General features: G+C 38.6%; 1 protein-coding gene across 3 annotated transcripts in view; it reads right to left on the bottom strand.

The window, feature by feature from the left end:
• adam22 (ADAM metallopeptidase domain 22) overlaps positions 1–19978 on the bottom strand; it is a 60628-nt gene extending 40650 nt beyond the window's left edge. For all 3 annotated transcript variants that reach the window (XM_033980889.2, XM_033980890.2, XM_033980891.2), the window contains exons 1-3: positions 19696–19978; positions 19331–19491; positions 13170–13246 (exon numbers count right to left, since the gene is read on the bottom strand). In XM_033980889.2, coding sequence (XP_033836780.1) covers positions 13170–13246; positions 19331–19491; positions 19696–19792 — 335 coding nt within the window. In that variant the 5' untranslated portion in view covers positions 19793–19978. The remainder of the gene's footprint in view (positions 1–13169; positions 13247–19330; positions 19492–19695) is intronic.
• Between the last annotated feature and the right edge of the window lie 203 nt (positions 19979–20181).

Raw genomic sequence — 20181 nt, 5'->3', positions numbered from 1 at the left:
AATACCATTATAGGCAAAGCAAAAGTTACCATGGAGACAAGCTGGTAGTAGCAGCTCACCGGGTCCTACATACCATTGTTGCTTTTGGAGTACGCTGTAATAGTATTGACTTTTTATGCATAAATGTATGGAAAATGGCTTCTTTTGGGCAATGGTCCTGTTTAGATTTGTTGTGTTTACCGGTATCCACTGGTAACAATGTGGAGTGGAACATGTGACATTCAAGATCCTATATTAAACTAAATTGACTCTTGCGAGCTTTAAGCGATAAGCGATATTATAATGCCACTGCCTCCTCAAAAAATGCCTGGAATTGTGGTTTGTTTCATTGAAACTTGTTAGAGTAACCATTTATTATTAGTCTGTCTAAATCTCTAAAACTCAAAATGCTCTGTTCCACCTTGTTATGTCATGAAGTGGTAGTTTTCAAGTTAATGGCTACCTTTTAACTTTTGTTTGATAGAGATAAACAATTCCTGGGCTGAAATTATCCAAATGATTCTAGTGAAGGTGTATGGAGTTTAAAAACACAGTGGAGCACTTCCTGTATTACCACATGACATCACAAGGTGGAACAGATTGTTTTATGTTTGAGAGAAGAGCTCAGCCTAAATGTGCAGGATGTGTGTGTGAAACATGTGTGAATGAAACAAAACTCAACTGCAGGTATTTTTGTGATGACGAAACAACATTATGACATGATATCAGAAAATAGTGTGATATGTGCTCTTTAAGTTGTATGGACGTGTACAGGAGCATGTTTTCAGATTAAGCAATTTGGAGTTGATCAGAAATTGTAAGAAAAAAATTTTAATGAAAAAAGTGAATGAATCAAAACACTACAAGTCAAAGTTCAAAGTAGCTTAATATTTTAGCTTCAAAGCCTTAAATGAAACGGTGTTTTGAGTCTGCAGCAGCGCCTGGGCCTGTGGGTGTGTTCAGCCTGTGATCTCTGCTCCTCTGTAATGGGCCGCCCTGATAACACGTTTCAGTTTTAATTGTTACAGGATTTAAATAATTTATTGGACAAAGACGTGGCCTCAGCCTCTTAATCAGACTATTGCTACTCCCCTCCCCCACGGCTAAACAAACACAGTCACCCCCTACTGGAGTTTACATCATACAGAATACTCATTGTAATGAAGTGTGCCGCCCTGAGAGGTACATGGGAATACTGCCTAGTCTGGTTTGTTTGCTGTGCGTTACACTCTCAGGAAAGTCTATAAGAAGGTCTCATAAGCAAACACTGACTTATTGAAAGGTCTTATATTACGCAAAATTCCCTCTTGTGAGCTGCCATGTTAGGATGTTGTTACCGCTTAAAAAAAACATACCTGGAGTTGTGTTTTGTTTCATTCACACATGTTTGAGTAACGCTTTACTATTAGTCTGTCTACACCTCCAAAGCTCAAAATGTTTGTGATGTCATGTAGTGGTAGTTTTCAAGATAACAGCTACATTTTACCTTTAGTTCAGCAGAGATTGGCAATTCCAGGGCTGAAATTACCCAAATGATTCTAGTGAAGGTGTGTGGATTTTAAAAACACAGTGCAGCACTTCCTGTATCACCACATGGCATCACAAGGTGGAACAGAGTGTTTTTTTGTGTTTGAGAGAAGAACTTAGCCTAAATATGCAGGGTTTATGTGAATGAAACAAAACACAACTCCAGGTATGTTTTTGATGAGGAAACAACATTATACCATAGATCAGAAAACAGACTAATATGGCCCTTTGAAAGAATAAAAGAACTGCTTGAGGATAAAGTGCATGTGTGGTACAACTAGAATAATATTGCAAATGCTGAAGATATTTTTAGATGTCTAAAAATGCTGCAAAATAAAAAAAATCTTTGAAACTTACTCACTTAACCCCAAGGCTCACATGGTTGATTTAAGGGTCCTTTTTATGTCAACTTAGCTTTTTGTGCTTTTAACCATGTATGAACATTAATAACAGACAAATTGGGCACCTTCTTTCCTCGAGGTCACTTCTGCTATCAGTAGTAACAGGTTTGATTGACAATGTTGCTAATCGTCTACTCCCTGCTAAATCAGTGGTGTGGGCAGGAAGGGGCATTACCTTCAATAGCCTTGCTCCAGATTGGCTCTTTTGTTGCTATGATACTCGCGGTCGGAATTCTTATTATGCAACTTGGCTTCAAATTTGCCTCGATGAGCTGCATTTGACTGGAGCCAAATGCTATGGGTGACGTCACACTCACTTCGTAAACTTCTTTATACAATCTCTGGTTTCAAAGCCACTGGAAAGCTGTCAATCAGAGCAATTTTTTTAGGCACATTTACATAGTAATCACATGGGCCTCGTGGCTTCACTTTTAATGCCAGCCTACTCTCCCTCAGTCTGAGCTTGAGAATGGAACAACACTTATTACTGAGTGGGTGCAAATAGTCAGCACAGCTCAGAGCAGCGGGATCCGTCTGCTTGTCCATCACATCCAAATCTTTTTTCCAGTAAAACATTTGACATTGGAGTCGCTTTTATTGTGACACAGCGTGAAGTGAAATTCAACTTTTTAGTCCAAAATTCTTCTCACGATCTCGGTCGCTTAGCAGCACTTTTGGGGACTGTGGTAACGGCAGAAACATAAAAAGAGTGACGGAGCTATTCATGGGTTTTAGTCGCATGACCATGTGTTATCAGTGCCATTTTGAAGACCTTTTACAAATTAAATGTTATATAAGTTTAGTTCTGAATTTGTATATGGCAACAGTTTAAATTTTCCATAACTCTAAACTACATGGATAGTGAAAAACTGAAAAAATGTGATACCCACTAACTGTAGGGTCAGCAGTTCAAATCTGATATGAGTGCATGCTGTTGTTGTGTTGTTTGTATGACAGTTTCGACTGCTCACTATCGGTCTTCCTCAGAGTGGTCACGTGGTGTTGCTGTGACCAGGGGCGTGCTGGGACCTATGGGGGTGCCAAGTTCTTCAATGAGGGCGCTCACTTAACATGTTAATTTAGAGTCTTATGTGGATGCGAGCACACCTAGCACACCTATAATTTGGTCTGGTGGCGTCACCTGCTTGTCTTAACAACAGCACCAGAGCTGGTTCTAGGTAGGCCGGAGACTAGTGCGCTCTCTCCCTACCCCCATTGAGACTGGCCAGGCACGCTTGGAACCGAGCCCCATCCCTAGAGCTGGGGAACGTGGGAAGCAAGAGGATCTTATGACGGGGTAGGATGACGGTTGATCAGGCCATTCACCATCCCCATCTGCTATACCCTCAAAGACAGAGCCACAGAGTGTGTTGGCATACAAAAGCAATTCAAACATCAGCTACAGGCGATAACAATATTCCACCACACAATCCCAATACAAACCCATTATATTGTTAATACTGCTGCTTTATTAAGGTAGGATGAGTCCCCAATTTGTTACAACCAAGCTGGTTGGGGTCAGGGAGGTAACAATTGAAAAAAAAGGTAAAATAAAGAAGTAATTTAATGAACAGGATTGTAAAAGGTGAACTAAACAAAAGGAATCTAAAATATTTACACAAAAGGTAGAATACGAGATTTAAACAAAAGAGTAACAAAGGTCAAGTTTAACTAAGAAACTAATTTTACAAATACAGGGCAAAATCTTGACAAACTGGCCAGTCTCAATGGGGGCTGAGAGTAGGGAGAGAGAGCTCTAGTCTCTGGTCTACCTAGAACCATTATGTTGATGGCAAAAATGTATAATTTTACTACAAAAAAAAAAACAACAACAACCCTGTTATTTGGTTGGGCTCTAAGAAAAGATCTGAAAACAAAACACGCAAAGAAAATCAATGCCTCCACATATCCTTCACATGCGTCTCTGTCCCGTATATGGATTTGTCATTTAACCCCATCATAAAAAAGGGAGCTAACACAAAAGAGCAGGACGTGTGCCGTGTCAGGGGTCTGAAAAAGGGGGGAGGGTGTTAAGAGCGATGAAGAGAAAGGAGAGATGGAAAAGCAGATGTAGAATATACACATTTGAAAAACAGAATAGGTTTGTGTTTGTCTATGGGGAATGTTACAGTTACATTCACCTGCCACAGTCCCCCTCTCCCTCTCCCCCTCCTCTCCTCTCCCACCGAGGCCTCATTAAAGGTCTCCTGGCTCTAATTCATTCACTCCTCAATCACTTTACATCAGCGTAGGGGGAAACTGGAGCTTACAAAGAGGAAAAGAAATCTTCAAATGGGAATAAAATATACGCTCTTTATTGTCACTACATAAAACATGCAGAAATGGTTTTGATGTTCAAGTAAGGTTCTATTTGGAGGTTTCAGCTTCCTGTTTATAGGTGACATTTTGAGGACATTAATTTGACCATTCACAAAGATATAAAATTGTACACATAAAATTTAATTGCTGTGCACGCTGCTGTATTTTGCATTAAAATTACTATTCATATATCTTGATACCCTCATCCCCATTTTAATTTAGATTCTTGCTCGCTGCTTCATTGTGCAATAGCGGTCTTCTTTTTTATTTTTTTTTCTACACAGCCTTTTGTGAAACTTGATTAAATCTCACTAATACACAACATTCAACAGTATATTTCACTAGAAGACACTACAATATAAAGCAGGGTGCAAATGGGTGTAGTATAGGTCTGTCAACACATTTTAAAGTTTCATATATATTGCTAAAGTAAATATAGACGATAAACAATAATAATGCAACTAACACAATAACCACAAATACTGTTAAAAAAATCATAAGCTGCAATAAATAAACAGCAGAATGTAGCACTTTAACCATTAGTTTGCATCTGTAATGAGCATTAGAAGTTATTAATTCAAACTTTTATGGCTTAAATATTATCATTTACTGAAAAAAAAAAAAAAAAAATTTCCCAGTAGTGCAAAGAAAAAATTACACAAGATAAATACTGATCCCAAATATAGCTATAGTAATTATCATGAGGGATTGAAGAACCAAAATGTGGTTATGAGGCAAAAACTCATCATAAATTGAGTATTACTTGAAAAGGATTTATAGGTTGTCTAAAGGTCGTAATGTTGTTGTGTCTTATTGCATTGCACCATACAGTCCAATTCAAGTAGGTTCCTAAATTATGCATTGGCCCTTGTGAAGCTGCGTGCATCAAAAGAACAGTGACAACATGCAATGCTCTTTTTCCACCGCTGGTAAACACTGATTTAAGCTAAATAGTGACACACAAAATTATACAGTGACGTGTAATCTCTGGTATATGTGGACATTTTTGTATTGCGTATAAAAGAATAGCCGTTTTAAGAGGAATTTGCATGTTTTTCCAGTGAGTTAAGTCTTGCTCCTGTCTGCGTCTGCTGGCTGTTTCTTTGTATTGGGTAATCCTTTCAAATTGTGGTGGTGGTGGGGGGGTTTGAAAGAAGTGGAGGGGAGAGGGGGTCTTAAAGGGGTTGAAGAAAGAATAAAAAGGAAGAAAAATACAGCAGTTAAGAGGCATAAATGGTACCTTCTGAAATTCAGTTTGAACTGGTGAGCTGAGATACCTACGCTCGCTAATAATATGGACTATGAAAGAAGTTAAAAGTGATGGAGTAGTATAGTCTTCACAGAGATTATTGCAATACTTAAAATTTGAAAACTAAAATTGCGGATTTAAACATTTATTGTTATTCAGACCACAGGCACAGGTGGGCTAAGTCTCTGTTCAAGCTCCTTCAAATTCTGCTAAACAAAATGTGGCTGTTTAGTCTTTGGGGGATTGTCAGTTTCAACATATCCTCACTCCAAAATACAACAGCATGACTCAAGCACCAAATTATGTGTGATACTGTTTGTAGCATGAAGACTGTAACTAAGTGAAAAGGAGTGTGAATGTAACGTGAAAAAGCAGGATTCAGGGATGTTTTGATGAGAGAACAGTCTTTTAATTCATCTTTTTTTGGAAGTTGCCTTTGGCGCTGCCACTGTGAGTCGGGTTGTATTATTTGCATGACGCTCTCGACAGCATATAAATTCAATACGCACGAAAAAGCCGTTTTAAAGCTTCCCAGAGAATCGATTGAAAGTTTTACACAAATTAACCTACTTCATGTCATATTTTAGCAGCAAAAGTTTTCACAAATTCACCTTTGAAATTAGTGGAATCTGCATTTAACCAGAAGCCCCACTACAAAAAAGAACGGTTTAGGAATAAGTTGAACAATGGCCATGCTTGCGAACGTCCAATCTCATCAGAATTTAGAAGCTAAGCAAGGCTGGGCTTGGTTAGTACCTGGATGGGAGATGCTGGGAATACCACCGGGTGCCACAGTGGGGCAGTGGGGGGTGTGAGTGAGAGTTGATGGTGATTGAAGGGGCTGAAGGCACAGATTGGCAGCCTTGCTTCTGTCAGTCTACCCTACGGCAGCTGTGGTAAGATTCTATAGCTTACCATTCTATAGCTTAATGCACTGTAAAGCGCTTTGGGTGCATTGCATTATTATTATTATCTGATATTGTCTCCTATCCAGAAATTGCGTGAGTCTATAAATGTGTAATTAAATTGCTCTGAAGAGTAACATTTATAAAAACATAGTTGGGTCGGTGCTTCTCTTCTTTTAACATGATTAAAAGCTCCAAAGAGTCCGATAAGAAGAAAATGGGACGTCCAAGTATCCCTCTCACTGTAAACTCATATACAGTGTAATGTGTTCTCCATCTTTGCTGCACCTACACACCCACCCACCCGTGGTCAAGGATGCATGAAGGGCACCTGCACACGTTCTTTTTGACTTTCATCCATCCCTTCTTCACTACTTCTCCTCCACCTCCACCGCTCATTAAGTCCACGGTAAATCAGATCACACCTCGCTGAAATAAATTACAAAGTCGAGGACAGGGGAGAGACGGCAACGAGAGGGAGGGAAGAAGAGACCGAGAGGAGGGGAGAGTGAAATGTATATGGCATAGAAAGGAGGGAGAGGAGGGAGAAAGAGAGAGGAGGAGGGTGAGAGAGGGGGAGTGGAGGACAGAGGGAAATAGAAGGAGGAGGAGGAGAGAAAGAACGAGAGGAGAGACAGCAATGATGGGGGAAGAAGAGAGAGGGAAAGACAGGAAAATAGAGATACAGGCTAGCATGAGGATGAGAAAATGAGAGAGAGAACAATGAGTGAGAGAGATGATAAAGAGAGAATAGGAGTAGGAGCGTAGATGAATGAAGAGGGGAGCTAGAGAGGAGAGAGAGGAGTAGAGGCAGTGATGAAGAGGAGAAAGAGGTGGAGGGGGAGGAGAAAAACATGGGAGGAAGAGAGAGATTAGGACGAAGAGGAGTGAGAGATAGCTATAGAGATAGGATGGCAGAAAAAAGAAAGATAAGTGAGGAGAGGGAGGAGAAAAAGAGGGGAGAAGAGTGAAGGATAAGCAAGTAGGGGGAGAGAGATAGAGTGACAGGGAAAGAGAGAGAAAGAAAGATGAAGATGAGTGAGAAGAGGGGGAGAGTGAGAGAGAGAGAAAGAGAGAAAGAGGAGGAGGGGAGAAACAGAGATAGAGAAAGAGGAGTGAGCGTGTAAGGATGTCACCAGGCAGGAGGGACACGTGGGTCAGTGATGAATGGTCTCTGAATGGGACAGTGGGACAGGGGAGAGGCCTAAATCATGTCTATGTGAGAGCAGAGCATGTTGGAACAAGCTGCACGTGTAATGGATGAGCAGGTGTACAGGGAGAAGAGGGAGAACAGGGAGAAAAGGGAGAACATGGAGAAAAGGGAGAACAGGGAGAAGAGGGAGAACATGGAGAAGAGGGAGAACATGGAGAAGAGGGACAACAGGGGAAAGAGGGACAACAGGGACAACAGGGACAACAGGGAGAACAGGGAGCAAGAGGACGGTCTGGAATGAGGAAGGAAATACAGGAATGTTCTCGTAATATCTTTATTATTACTACACCACACTGATCATAAAAACATGTATTCAGATCAAGACATTCAGATTTTTTGTATTTATACTTGTTCATCTGAGTATATAGTTAAACTGAATTACTATGATACTAACTAATCACAATTATCAGTTCATCGTCTCTGTGTGAAGTTTGCAGATCCCCGTATACGAGTGGATTTCCTCTGAGTACTCCGATTGTCCCCATCCACCCAAAACATGCACAAGAGGCAAAATCCTCCAGCTACTGTAGTCCTCCTAATTAGACCTAGCTCAAGATCAGGAGATGGGTCATTGAAGTGTGGGTCAAATACAGGGGACAAATCTTCCTAGATAGTCAGTACAGTGTACCTTAACCTCACCCCAGTGCAAATGTCTCACGTATAGTTGACAGGCGAGATTATAGAAGTATGTTTTCTTCAAGGACATGTGAGAAAGACCACTGGTAGCAGCTTTAACATGGAAACCGTGAACACAAGTAACAGACACACTGTCTCAACACTGAAACCTGAATCTACAAACTGCATTAAAATATTAAAATAACAACTACCTATCTTATACTGTAAACTGGGGCATTTAATGTACATCATTTGGACATAAAAAAATCATAAAAGCCATCTAAAATAATATGTAAAAGGTATATTATCATTTCTATTTTAATTTAGCCTAGATTGGGTCAAACCAATAAATTAATACTTCCATGTTTTTAACTCTTAGTGTGAACATGTGTGAACATCGCCAACACATTTCAAACAAAGGGAAGCAAAATCTAATGTAAAGAAGTCTGCTCCTTTTTCTTAATTCTCTTAAGTATTGATTTCCCCCCTTTTCTGTCAGAACCTCATTTCTTTCAATCTGTTCTTGTTAGCTATAATTAAGACAACACCTCACTGCCTTCTGCACCTGGGACCAAAAACACTCCGGTATACAACGCAACATACTATTGATGCATGTGTCCTCATTCATCAAACCTCAAAATATCCTGATGTTTGGCTCATTTGGAGAACACTGTTGGCGTTAGTGGCGTACACAAACATTTGATTTAATGGAGAAGATAAATGATATATTTTACTTAGCGCTTGAGGTGAATTAGCATAATAGAGTCATCAGCAGACAGCACATTAGATAACACATGCCACAACAACAATGGGAGCTCTCTCTGCGAATCAGCGATACTTATTCAAACAACAGCCTTGTTACTGTTTGCAAAATCAATACAATTATTTATACTCTCAATTAGGGTGACCAGATTTTCAAAATAAAAAACTGGGGCACACCCAGGTTGGGATGGTTGGTTATAATTAAATTGTGATATTGTCCATTCTTGACTTGTTTGTGGGTCTGTATATCTGAGGGACTTCAGTCGGTGCATTTTTCTGCCTTATGCTCATTTTCAAGCACATTTTTCTGTATTTTAGCTAAACAGATGACAATATATTCTCTTTTTTACTGTTGGCGGGTATCAAATTGGTCAAAAACAGGGACAGCTTGGACATTTCTTGTATAAAACTGGCACAAATCAATGTTTTGGATAAATCTGCTGAGACAGGGGACACAGGGTTCAAAACTGGGACTGTTCTGGGTAAATGGGGACATCTGGTCACTCTATCCACAATATCTCATGTGTATTGGGTATAAGAAACAGCTGTATTGGAGTGCAATGTCTGACACAACGCTAAATCTATACAGGCATTGATATTTTCACAAGGCTGTACATTAGATCTTGTTATAGTTTAGCATTTCATATTTCAGTCACTCTAAAATGTAAAACACTAAAAATACCCACTATATACATATAAAGCATGACATATAAATCAGTTGTGGTTACCATAGTTACATATAGTTAGGAAGAGCAGATTTAAACCACAAACATATTTTAATTCTAAAGTATTGTTTAAAAAAAATCATGAGCTGTAATAAACAAACAGCAGATTGAAACACTTTAGTACTTAGTTTGCATCTGTAATGAGTCATAGAAGTGACGTATACAACCGTTTACAGCTTAAATCTTATTCTACAGCCAAAAAATTACCAAAATTCCTCAGTAATGCAAGGAAAATGTACACGTGACAAATACGGACCCCAAAAATTATTGTTCCAGCTTTCATATACTGAACGATAAGTCAATATAGTAATTACTGTGACAGGCCTAATTGGGGCAGGTCAAGATACAATGACATGTAGTGGACCCTGTCTCTATTCTAAAAAGGCATTTCTCCTGGTTTTTGGTCTACAGAGGCATCTATTATTCAGCATGAGCAGGTGGGAGGGGCGGGGGCGTGACGCAGAGGGGGCTGGATGGTGAATGGGTGTATAGTAATAATGATGCGGCTGGTTTGGGAGGTGGAGGGTAAGTCGATGATTTTTGGAAACCCCCATCCTCCCCCTCTCAGACTGGTCTCATGAATATCTAAAAGTGGGCGTGACCCGTGGGAGGACAAAGACCATCTACCCCCTCCAGACTCACACTCAGGCGACACGCTTCATGAGCTGGTGCCTCGTGTCCAAACATGTCCCCAATGAAACACAATGGGTTTGTTTATAATGGAAGTCTAAGGCGTATAATTAAGTGCCATCTATACAAATCCTGACCTTTCAGACAGAAATTAGCACACGACCATCATTACCAGGTCAAAATAAAATCATGAAAACCAAAAAATAATAACTGTAAAAATGTTAGAAGCAAAAACAACTCATTTTGAAACAGTCTGTGTAATGTACTTTTTATCTGGCGGTTTACAAAAGCTTTACTATATCATTTATAAAGATTGTTTCCATAACACTGGTCATAATGTATTAAGCAATGTGAATGAAAGAAGATTAGAGGTTTTACTGTTAGTTTGTAAGGGTGGAGACATAATACTGACAAAATAAGACCTCTTCTCCCTGGCATTTGGTTCTAGTTAGACAGAAGATCATGGTGTTTTATTGTTTTATTGTTTTTGCCCATGTGTTGTATTTTAGGTATATCTGTTTTTATTTAATATTGTTTATGTGAAGCACCTTGGGCAGCTTAAGTTGTATTTTAAATGTGCTATGTTAATAAAATTGAATTAAATAATCATAAAATTGTACTTAACTACATAACAGTTTGATTGGTGTCTGGTATTTAAACTTACAGGAGGTCTGTTTACTACTGGTAATGGTACTATGACTACTACAGCTACAACTACCAATACTACTGCTTCTGAAGAATTAATGCTTCAATAATTTAGGTAATTAATATTAGGTATTCAATATCGAAACTATACACCAGCGCTCATTTAAGTAAGCTTTGATACTGCAAAATATCACATCAATGGAACAAATTTTGATCTTTTCTGAGCAGTTTTAGTTAGATTTTTTGAGATTCACTAGAACAAATATAAGACCTTGAGTTAAGATAAATTTCTATTATTTTGTATATGAAAATTACATTCTATGACAAAAAAGGAGGCATGTTTTATTGTGGTATCCAGTATTGCCTGATTTCCTTACTGTCGAAATTGAGTTTGAAATTTTAATATTGTGACAACAACAACTTTTACTTAACAGTTTGTTTTTGCCTCTCTTGGCAAAAATCTCAAACTCTGGCAGTTCAAATGTTTTAAGAAACTCAGAAACCCACAACTGCAGAAAAACAAACCTGATTTGGTAACAGGCAGACCACTCTTATTGTTATTCAGACCACAGGCACAGCTGGGCTAAGTCTCTGTTCAAGCTCATTCAATTTCTGCTAAACAAAATGTGGCTAAGTTTACTCTTTGGCGGATTATTTCAACACCTCCTCACTCCAAAATCCACCAGCCTGACTCAAGCACCAAATTATGTGTGATTTTCTGTTTGTAACATGAAGAAAATAAGTGAAAAAAGTATATTTAGGATGAGCAAAAGCAAACATTTTAGAGCGAGTTGGAGGCAGAAGGTCTATGTTGTTTGATCTATGCTGTTTAGACTAGAAGGTTACACAATTTCAATTCTGTTATGTAAAAATAAGACTCTGAAATGGGATCTTCCAAGTCAAATAAATGTTCACTAAAAATTAATAATGAGCAAGAAAAATCTAATATTTTCAAATGGAACTTAAGCGTTTTCAATCAAATTATATAAAGCGGTGTTTCTGCATCTTTTCAACTCTTTGTTAAAAAATAAGTGGATTTTTCTGACAAAACAAAAAAAACAACCTATCTATTTGTCCACATCGCCAACCCATGGAGCCAATAAAACAACTCTTTCTTTCCAATTCAACATGGGAGAAGTTTGAGACCAGGCCCTGCACAAGGTAAAGACAGGAAGTGTGGAAAGAGTTGTTCCATTAGCAAAAGCGGGATCAATACTGGCGTCTAACACAGCAGCACTCCGGCCCTTCTCGGAAATCACTTTCTATTATGATGGGTCCTTTAAATCAAGCACACAACAGCACGACTGCTAAAGCCAGACAAATACTCCCATAGTACAAAGATTAGCCATTCCAATACTAAGAGATAAGACAAGATAGCTTCTGCCCTTCAAAATCTGGCCCATCGGAAAGTATCACTGGTGTTGGCTTAAATAAACACTGTTGTAATAGCAGGGGTCAAATTTACATACATTAAAAGGCCCTATATTACGCAAAATGGACTTTAGTGAGCTTTAAGTCATGTTAACATGTTGCTGCGTCCTCAAACATACCTGGAGTTGCGTTTCAGTCACACGCATTTGAGTAATCAGTCTGTCTACAAAAGCTCAAAATGCTCTGTTCCACCCTGTGATGTCATGAAGGAGTAGTTTTCAAGTTAACAGCTTCTTTTCACCTTCTATTCCAGTAGAGATGGGCAATTCTAGAGCTGAAATTATCCAGGTGATTCTAGTGGTGTATGGAGTTTAAGACCACTTCCAGTATCACCACATGACATCACAAGGTGGAAGAGAGTGTTTTCAGTTTCAGAGCAGAACTCAGACTAAATATGCAGGATTTGTGTTAAACTTGTGTGAATAAAACAAAATTAAAATACAAACCTAGAGTTTAGGGTTTAGATGAGGAAACATTATAACATAGATCAGAAAATTGTGTAATATTGGCACTTTAAAGTTGCAATATGTAACTTTTCTGAAGGAGGGATTAATCATTATGACATTAAACACATCTATCTTGTATTTATTCTGTTACAGGTGTTATTATTGTGTCTCTATAGATATGTCATCTGTAACTTGAACTGCTGGCTTTTCTTGCATTTCTCAATATAAAGATATGAAGTGTCACACTGTGTACTGTGGCCCCTCCACTAGAAAAATTCCATAGTGACTCTTTAAGTGAAATAGAAAAAGCATTGTCACTTACTGATTAAGCTCCACGTCCAAAATAAACCGTTGTCCAAATGCATCCATTTGAAAAGTTGCTGAGGCCACGTGGTTCACCTGAAAACAAAGGGCAAATATTAAGGGGCAAATGTTAACTGAAAGAGGGGCTATTTTACTCCTATGGGGTATTAAAGAGGGTTATTTTACTTCTATGGGGTATTAAAGAGGGGTATTTTACTTCTATGGGGTATTAAAGAGGGTTATTTCACTTCTATGGGGTATTAAAGAGGGGTATTTCACTTCTATGGGGTATTAAAGAGGGTTATTTTACTTTTATGGGGTATTAAAGAGGGGTATTTTACTTCTATGGGGTATTAAAGAAGGGGTATTTTACTTCTATGGGGTATTAAAGAAGGGGTATTTTACTTATTTATTAACTGCTAACACATAACATATTTAGATCACCATATTACCTTTTGTTGTTTTGAAAATGCATTATTCACCAAAAACAATGTATTAACATGTTTTATAAGTCTCACGTTTGTTTTTGAAAGCATATCCCACCAACTGAAACTACTGCACATCACATCAGGTTTGTCAGGTTGCTGTGGATGTGTTCATGTTTTTTTTTTTAATATGTACGGAGAATTGTCGTGTGGGAGTGGGCTTGTGGGCTGAGCATTGCACAGAACCTTACAGCTAACAGAGAGTTCAAATAGGGCCTGGGAGAGATCACTAAATTACTCAAACATGTATGATGACATCTTAAACCTCTCCAGGCATGTTTTTGTTCGAGGGAACGTTATAACATGACAGGAAGCTAAAAAACATTTTGCATAATACTCCCTCTTTCATAGATTCGCAAAAGTCTATGCATTATGTTGAAGAAGTAGTATCATGAGTAGGTCAAGGAGATGGATTATTCTGAAAAAAAAAGTATCAAACACTTTTTGGTTGTGGTTAGATCTGCAGTTTATGTTTAAAATTAAGATTCAGTTCACAGTCATGCTAACAGCTTCTTCCCAAAATCTGTTATAAGCTCAAACAAGGCACTTTGAACTTGGATATAGCACTTTAATATTTTTAGCGATTTAATCCTTTGTAGCTTGTTTATTTCACAGTGTTGTCTGCACTGTGTACTTCTAATGTCTGTTTATGTGGTTGCTTCATGGTGCACTTTGAGCTTCTTGTGCACGTTTTCGAATGTGGCTTTTAACTATAAATGGCAAATAAACAAACCTAACCTAACAGTGCAGATATATTGAGCTGGTGGTCAGATAATTGAAGAATCCTCTGTATTTTAGACCATGTTTTGTAGAGATAAAGTAAATAATTGCTTAGCAGATTTTAAAAATAATATTTATAACAGTACTTTTCAAGATACTCAAAAGACATATTGAGTACACTTTTAACTTTAGCAATAACACTTCACATCGACTGCATGCAAAAGGTAAACATCACTACATGTGTAATGTCGTTGCCGGGTGACATTGGGGGTGGAGGAGGGTCTGTTCTATGGAGCGGTGGGCACATATGGTCAGGTTTATTGCATCGCCTTAGGTCAATGAAAACCTCTCCCAAATCATTCCTTTGCAGGTCCGAGGGAGTCCCAGAGCTGAGACAAATCCAATCCTCCCCTCTCCCCCAAAATGACCCAACGCACAGTGGAATAATAGGGAGGAGGAGGAGGAGGAGGAGGAGGAGGAGGAGGAGGAGGGTGTAGTTTGCCTTGTCACAATAATGAATTTGGAAGTATGATGAGTGTAACAGAGGAATATCACAACAAACGATAATACTGAAAGTAGTTTATATCACTGATACAATAAACCTAAAGCAGAATAATCCTAGTAAACCTTATTCTAAGTAAAACATATTGGAAGAAATGTGGTCAGCATTAAAGGGCCCATATTATGCCATTTTCTGATCTATTACTATATTTATAATGTTGTTTTTCCTCATTATAAACAAACCTGGAGTTTTGCTTTGTTTCATCCACACATGTTTAACACACAAACCCTGCATATTTTGGCTTAGTTCTTCTCTCAAACATAAGACATTCTGTTCCACCTTGTGATGTCATGTAGTAATACAGGAAGTGCTCCACTGTGTTTATAAACTTCATACACCTTCACTAGAAACATTTGGATGTTTCAGCCCTGGAATTGCCCATCTCTACTGAACGAAAGTTAAAAGGTAGCTCTTGACTATCGCTTCATGACATCACAAGGTGGAACAAGAGCATTTTGGGCTTTGAGGATGTAGACAGCTTAATAATAAAGAGTTACTCAAACATGTGTGAATGAAACAAAACACAACTCCAACAACTATGTTTTTGATGCGGTAACAACATTCTAACGTTACTTAAAACTCACAAGAGTGAATTTTGCATAATATAGGACCTTTAAACAGCAAAATGACACATTTTAGTTAGTTCTAGTATCTGTCATGTTATCGTCATATCTCAAATGTTAACGGATTGGTTTAATACTAGGGTTTAACACCAGAATTAATCGCAGTCAAACCGAAATCTCACTTTGAATGGTCGCAATTAGCAAATCGCAAAAACTGTAATTCTTTTAGTCTTTTAGAAACAAGAAAATATCCAGTATTTTTTCACTAAAAATACTGATAACTGTAGTTTAGAGCCTTACAAATACATTCTGAAATGCATGGGATTCTTTTATTAGTTTAGTAACCATTATTTCAGTCTTATCTTTAATAATAATAATAATAATAATAATACTTCTGAACATGATTTTGCACTTTGAACAGAAACCAACTATTAAAATATAAATCACAAATGTAATCGGAATCGCAATGCTGGTCAGAAAAGCTATTTTGACAAAATCGTTCAGCCCTACTTTAAGCTGCAAACAGTGAGAAAAAAAATGCTTACAGAGTCTGTAAAAATCTGATCTATTGAAGTCGATATAGCAAATATTGTCACAGTCCTCGGTGCAATCTGCTTTTTGTGCATTTCCTTTTGACAAGATGCCCCGCTCATGTTAACCCAAGGACAACTAAGGCCTATGGCGGTTATCCCAAATGACCACACATGGTATTGTTTAGGCTTGTGGGTGACTGTGTTTAGAAGCCAGTAAACGTACGTGGGTGACAGAGCAATAGCCTTTTTCCGCAATACACTTCGCATGAAATTCAATCTGCTGGAGTGACTTGACGATGGGAGGAGGTACCGGTAATTGCATTTAAAAGAATCGGCTGTTGCTATGCGGGACCAATATTGTGCGACCACTGGACTCTGCCCACATTGATTTCTGAGTTATAGCTGGAATGACTTTCTGTACAATGATTGAAGGAGGATGACTGTAAATTGGATCAAGCTCCTCATTTTACTTGCACTTGAGATAAAAAACGCAGCGCAGTAGATTAGATTTGAGCATGTCTGTTTAACTGAAAATAGGCGACGAGGGTCTATAAATAACACTTTGTCACACGTCTTTGTTTTCAGGCTGCTGTTGATCTAAAAAAAAAAAAAAAACAACAACAGCTGACCACACTTTACGACTTCAGAAAGTAAAATAAACTCTAGAGAAAAAGGCAAAATAGAAAATATATCAAAATAATTTATTAACATTGCTATAGTTTGGTTTATTATAGATCATTATTAATGCATTAACTTAAAAAAAATACTAATATTTTTAAGGACATTACAAAGAAATACTGTGCCTCTTATTTAGGAGTTTCAAGTTCCTGTTCTTTGCAACATTTTGAGACAGATATTAATGATTTAAAAAAATCCTTTCTCTATGGTAATGGCCCCAAGTTTTCATCATTCTGAATATGCTGAATTTCATCTTGACACAGCCCTCTTAGTTTTTTTTTTATTTATGTATAAGAAATCCTGACAAATATTTGATCTGATCCTAACAGAGCAGTAATAGCTTAGCATAGTAGAGGTAAACAATAACAAAATGCTTTGACATAATAGTACACTTGGGAGATATTTATGCTGTCTAGAGGTAACTATGTTCTTCTGAGAATTCATACTTCACCATGATTGGTTAAATCCACCTGTCACTCACTCATTACGGAGGGTGACCAGTAGGCGGAGTGGGAGGGGAAAGTGCCTTTGTTTGATCAACAGCGCTACATTAAAGGAGAAATTAGTTGATCATGTTATGTCATCACATTCGATTTTTATCATCATATCGCCTACTGACTCAAAATGGTGGCTATAAGCAGGAAACTGAAACCTATCAACAGGAGAAATGGGTGGGGACAAAAGTGTCTGTTGGAGCATTAGAGCATTAGAGCTGCACTAGCCAGACTCATGATAGATCAAAGTGAATTTTGAAATAGTCTGAGGCAGATGGTTTGCTGTTGTTGTTTACATCTCGTGCTGGTTCTCCGAGTGAGATGAGAGGCGCAGAAAGGGTTAACACCTCCAGGATGCCACCATCTGTAATCGGCCCCCCTTACCAAAGCCTCAATAGAAGAACTGCACAAACGAGTGACAGCTTCACAACAGCCATAATAGACTCATCACTGAAATGAACCCGGCCCACGCGGTTTTAAAGTGGAACTAAACACTAAATCCACTTTTTTACTAGTAAACAGTGTAAATGTGGTTTTAATAGCATTATCTACTGTTCCTACTCATTTTTGGCAAATTTTGTGCAAACTAAGTAAAAAAAAAAAAAACTAACTAAGTGTCTGCTGTCTCCAGTGGCCTCTGCAATTTCAAGTACTATGTGGCATCACATAGGACTGCCAAGGTGTTTGTGATTACACACACCTGGCTGCAGAGTTTGAGCTTAGACCAATCACACCATTTCTTATGCCTCTGTTCTATAGTCCTCCAGGTACTGCCCAGTTTAGCAGCTCTATTTGAAATTAAGTTTGTGGGCAGAGTTTAGGTGTTTAATCCCACTTAAAAGTCAGACAGAGCACTTTACATCTATAAAAGTTGTGTACACTACTATTCCTAGGGCTGGGACTAGAAGCAATTTCCACAAGACGAGACAAGACACAAGATTGAGTCCACAAGAACGAGACGAGACAAAATTTTGACATTATTTATAATAATAAACTGTATAACCCAGCTCAAAATTTGTATGCGTTTTATTCAGTATTTTTGTTGCCTGTATTATTATATCACTGCGTTTTACAACTCATTGAGAAGCTGTAGTTCCACCTCACGAGCACTTAACCCTTTTTTGTCCAATCGAAATGTAAAAACATGGATAAAAAACTCTCACGAGATCATTTTCCTGGCGTGTGCACAGTCTTGTGGCAATTTTATCCCATCCCTAACTATTCCTGATTATAATTTTCACAAAGATATTTGACAAAACATTTTTTTAAATAAATAATTAAATAAACTGACATCTGTCAACTGAGTGTGTTATGCAGGTTTTTTGTTTTTTGAAGGTGCTGTTTCATTTGCACCTCTACAAGCATTGGGGTGTGTTTGTTTTTCAATTGAATAACAAAATACTTAACATCTGGCATTAATTATACATTTTAATTCAAAAAAAATCCCTGAAGCATTGCAATGTAGTTAATAATATTTAACCACAATATCCTATTTTTGTGCATGATTTCAAAACAAATGCCAATGAATTTCTTATGAACTTGGATGCACAACACAATAATAAATTTCCTTTTGGGGCCAAAGAAATGCAATTTTAATAGTTACCCATATAGACCAGTTTTGGATGTCAATGGTGAATCCACAACCATAGAACAAGCTTCACTCTACTACTGACTGGTTGGTAACTTTGTATATTTAGGTTGGAATGGTAAATTCAGTTAAATTGTAAAAAAAAAAAAAAAAAAAAAAAAAAAAAAAATTTAATAAAAAAATTGGAGAGAAATAGTAGAACAAATTTGGTGTGAATTATATAATCCGCTTGTCACAGCAGTATCTATGAAGAAAAGGTTCAAATTAAAAGTATGGGCAAATATATAGGTTCATACAGTTTTTGGTTTGTTTTTGACTGACCCACACTGCACTTGCACTCACAAATGGCGACGCTCTGCTGTTGCCCAAATGGATAATACTCTGATCAAATTTTCCATTTTGAAAATAAGACGAGAGAGGAATGAACGCAGACGTGCACGGGGGCGGAACTAATTCATAATATTTGGTTTGTTTGGGGCATCCTCCCTCTTTCCCTACCCTCCCTCCCTCTCTCCCTCTCTCCCTCTCTCCACAGACTGGCTGAGATGTGGGTGTACCTGTGAGGATCCGGAGCTGTGTCTGACCCGGGTGCTGAGCGCGTCATGACCGATCTGGCTGTGGTTGTGTCGGCTGTAGAGCAGGCGAACCGGTACCGTGTCCTCCTTTCCAATGAACCTGTCCGAATTACGCACGGATTTCAGGCGCGACAAGGCGTCTCCTGTAGAAAAATAAAACCATTCAAAACACCGCCATCACCAACGAATGAAGACGTTTCCTTTGATAACACAGGCCAGTATAGGCTTATTATGATCATGTGCAGTATCTAGTCGAAGGTAAACAAATAAAAATACACGGTTTGGGTTGAGATAGTTGAAGATGTAAGGCAAGGTTTATGTTTTTAGACGTATCACTTATTCATTACCATTTGGAGGTTCAGTGGAGGTTTGGTGAGCGACGCGCATCATCCCATAGACGCACAAAAGGGAAATCCACCATCGCGGACGCAGCATCTTCTCCATCTCCCTTCGTCTCGGTCTGTGGAAACGAAAAGACAATGCGGTAATCCTGGCGCAGGCTCGCGGGGTCCTGCCTTCGCTAGGGGAGCACGGGGTGGTCTCTGGTCCCGGGGAGAAAGCGGTAGTTCCTCCGGTTTGGGGCCATCGGGGTCCGGTAGCCGTCTGAACGCGCCTGGAGCTCGCAGAGACGCAGCAGCAGCAGCACTGAGAGAGCGCGGGGGGAGGAGAGGAGGAAGAGGAGAGGATGGGACACCTCCTTAACCCTCTGCTGTACACGATCTGCGCTCACACCAAATCAGAGGCGGAGTTACGTTCAATGGTTGGATTTATGCGTCGATACAAAATGGTTTTCAGTGTTTACCTTTTGTAATACCAATGACTGTACCCATGCC

This window comes from Periophthalmus magnuspinnatus, chromosome 16 (genome assembly GCF_009829125.3).
Source record: "Periophthalmus magnuspinnatus isolate fPerMag1 chromosome 16, fPerMag1.2.pri, whole genome shotgun sequence".
Lineage (NCBI taxonomy): Eukaryota > Metazoa > Chordata > Actinopteri > Gobiiformes > Gobiidae > Periophthalmus > Periophthalmus magnuspinnatus.
The sequence above is the reverse complement of the archived record's forward strand: the minus strand, read 5'-3'. Positions and strand labels throughout refer to the sequence as shown.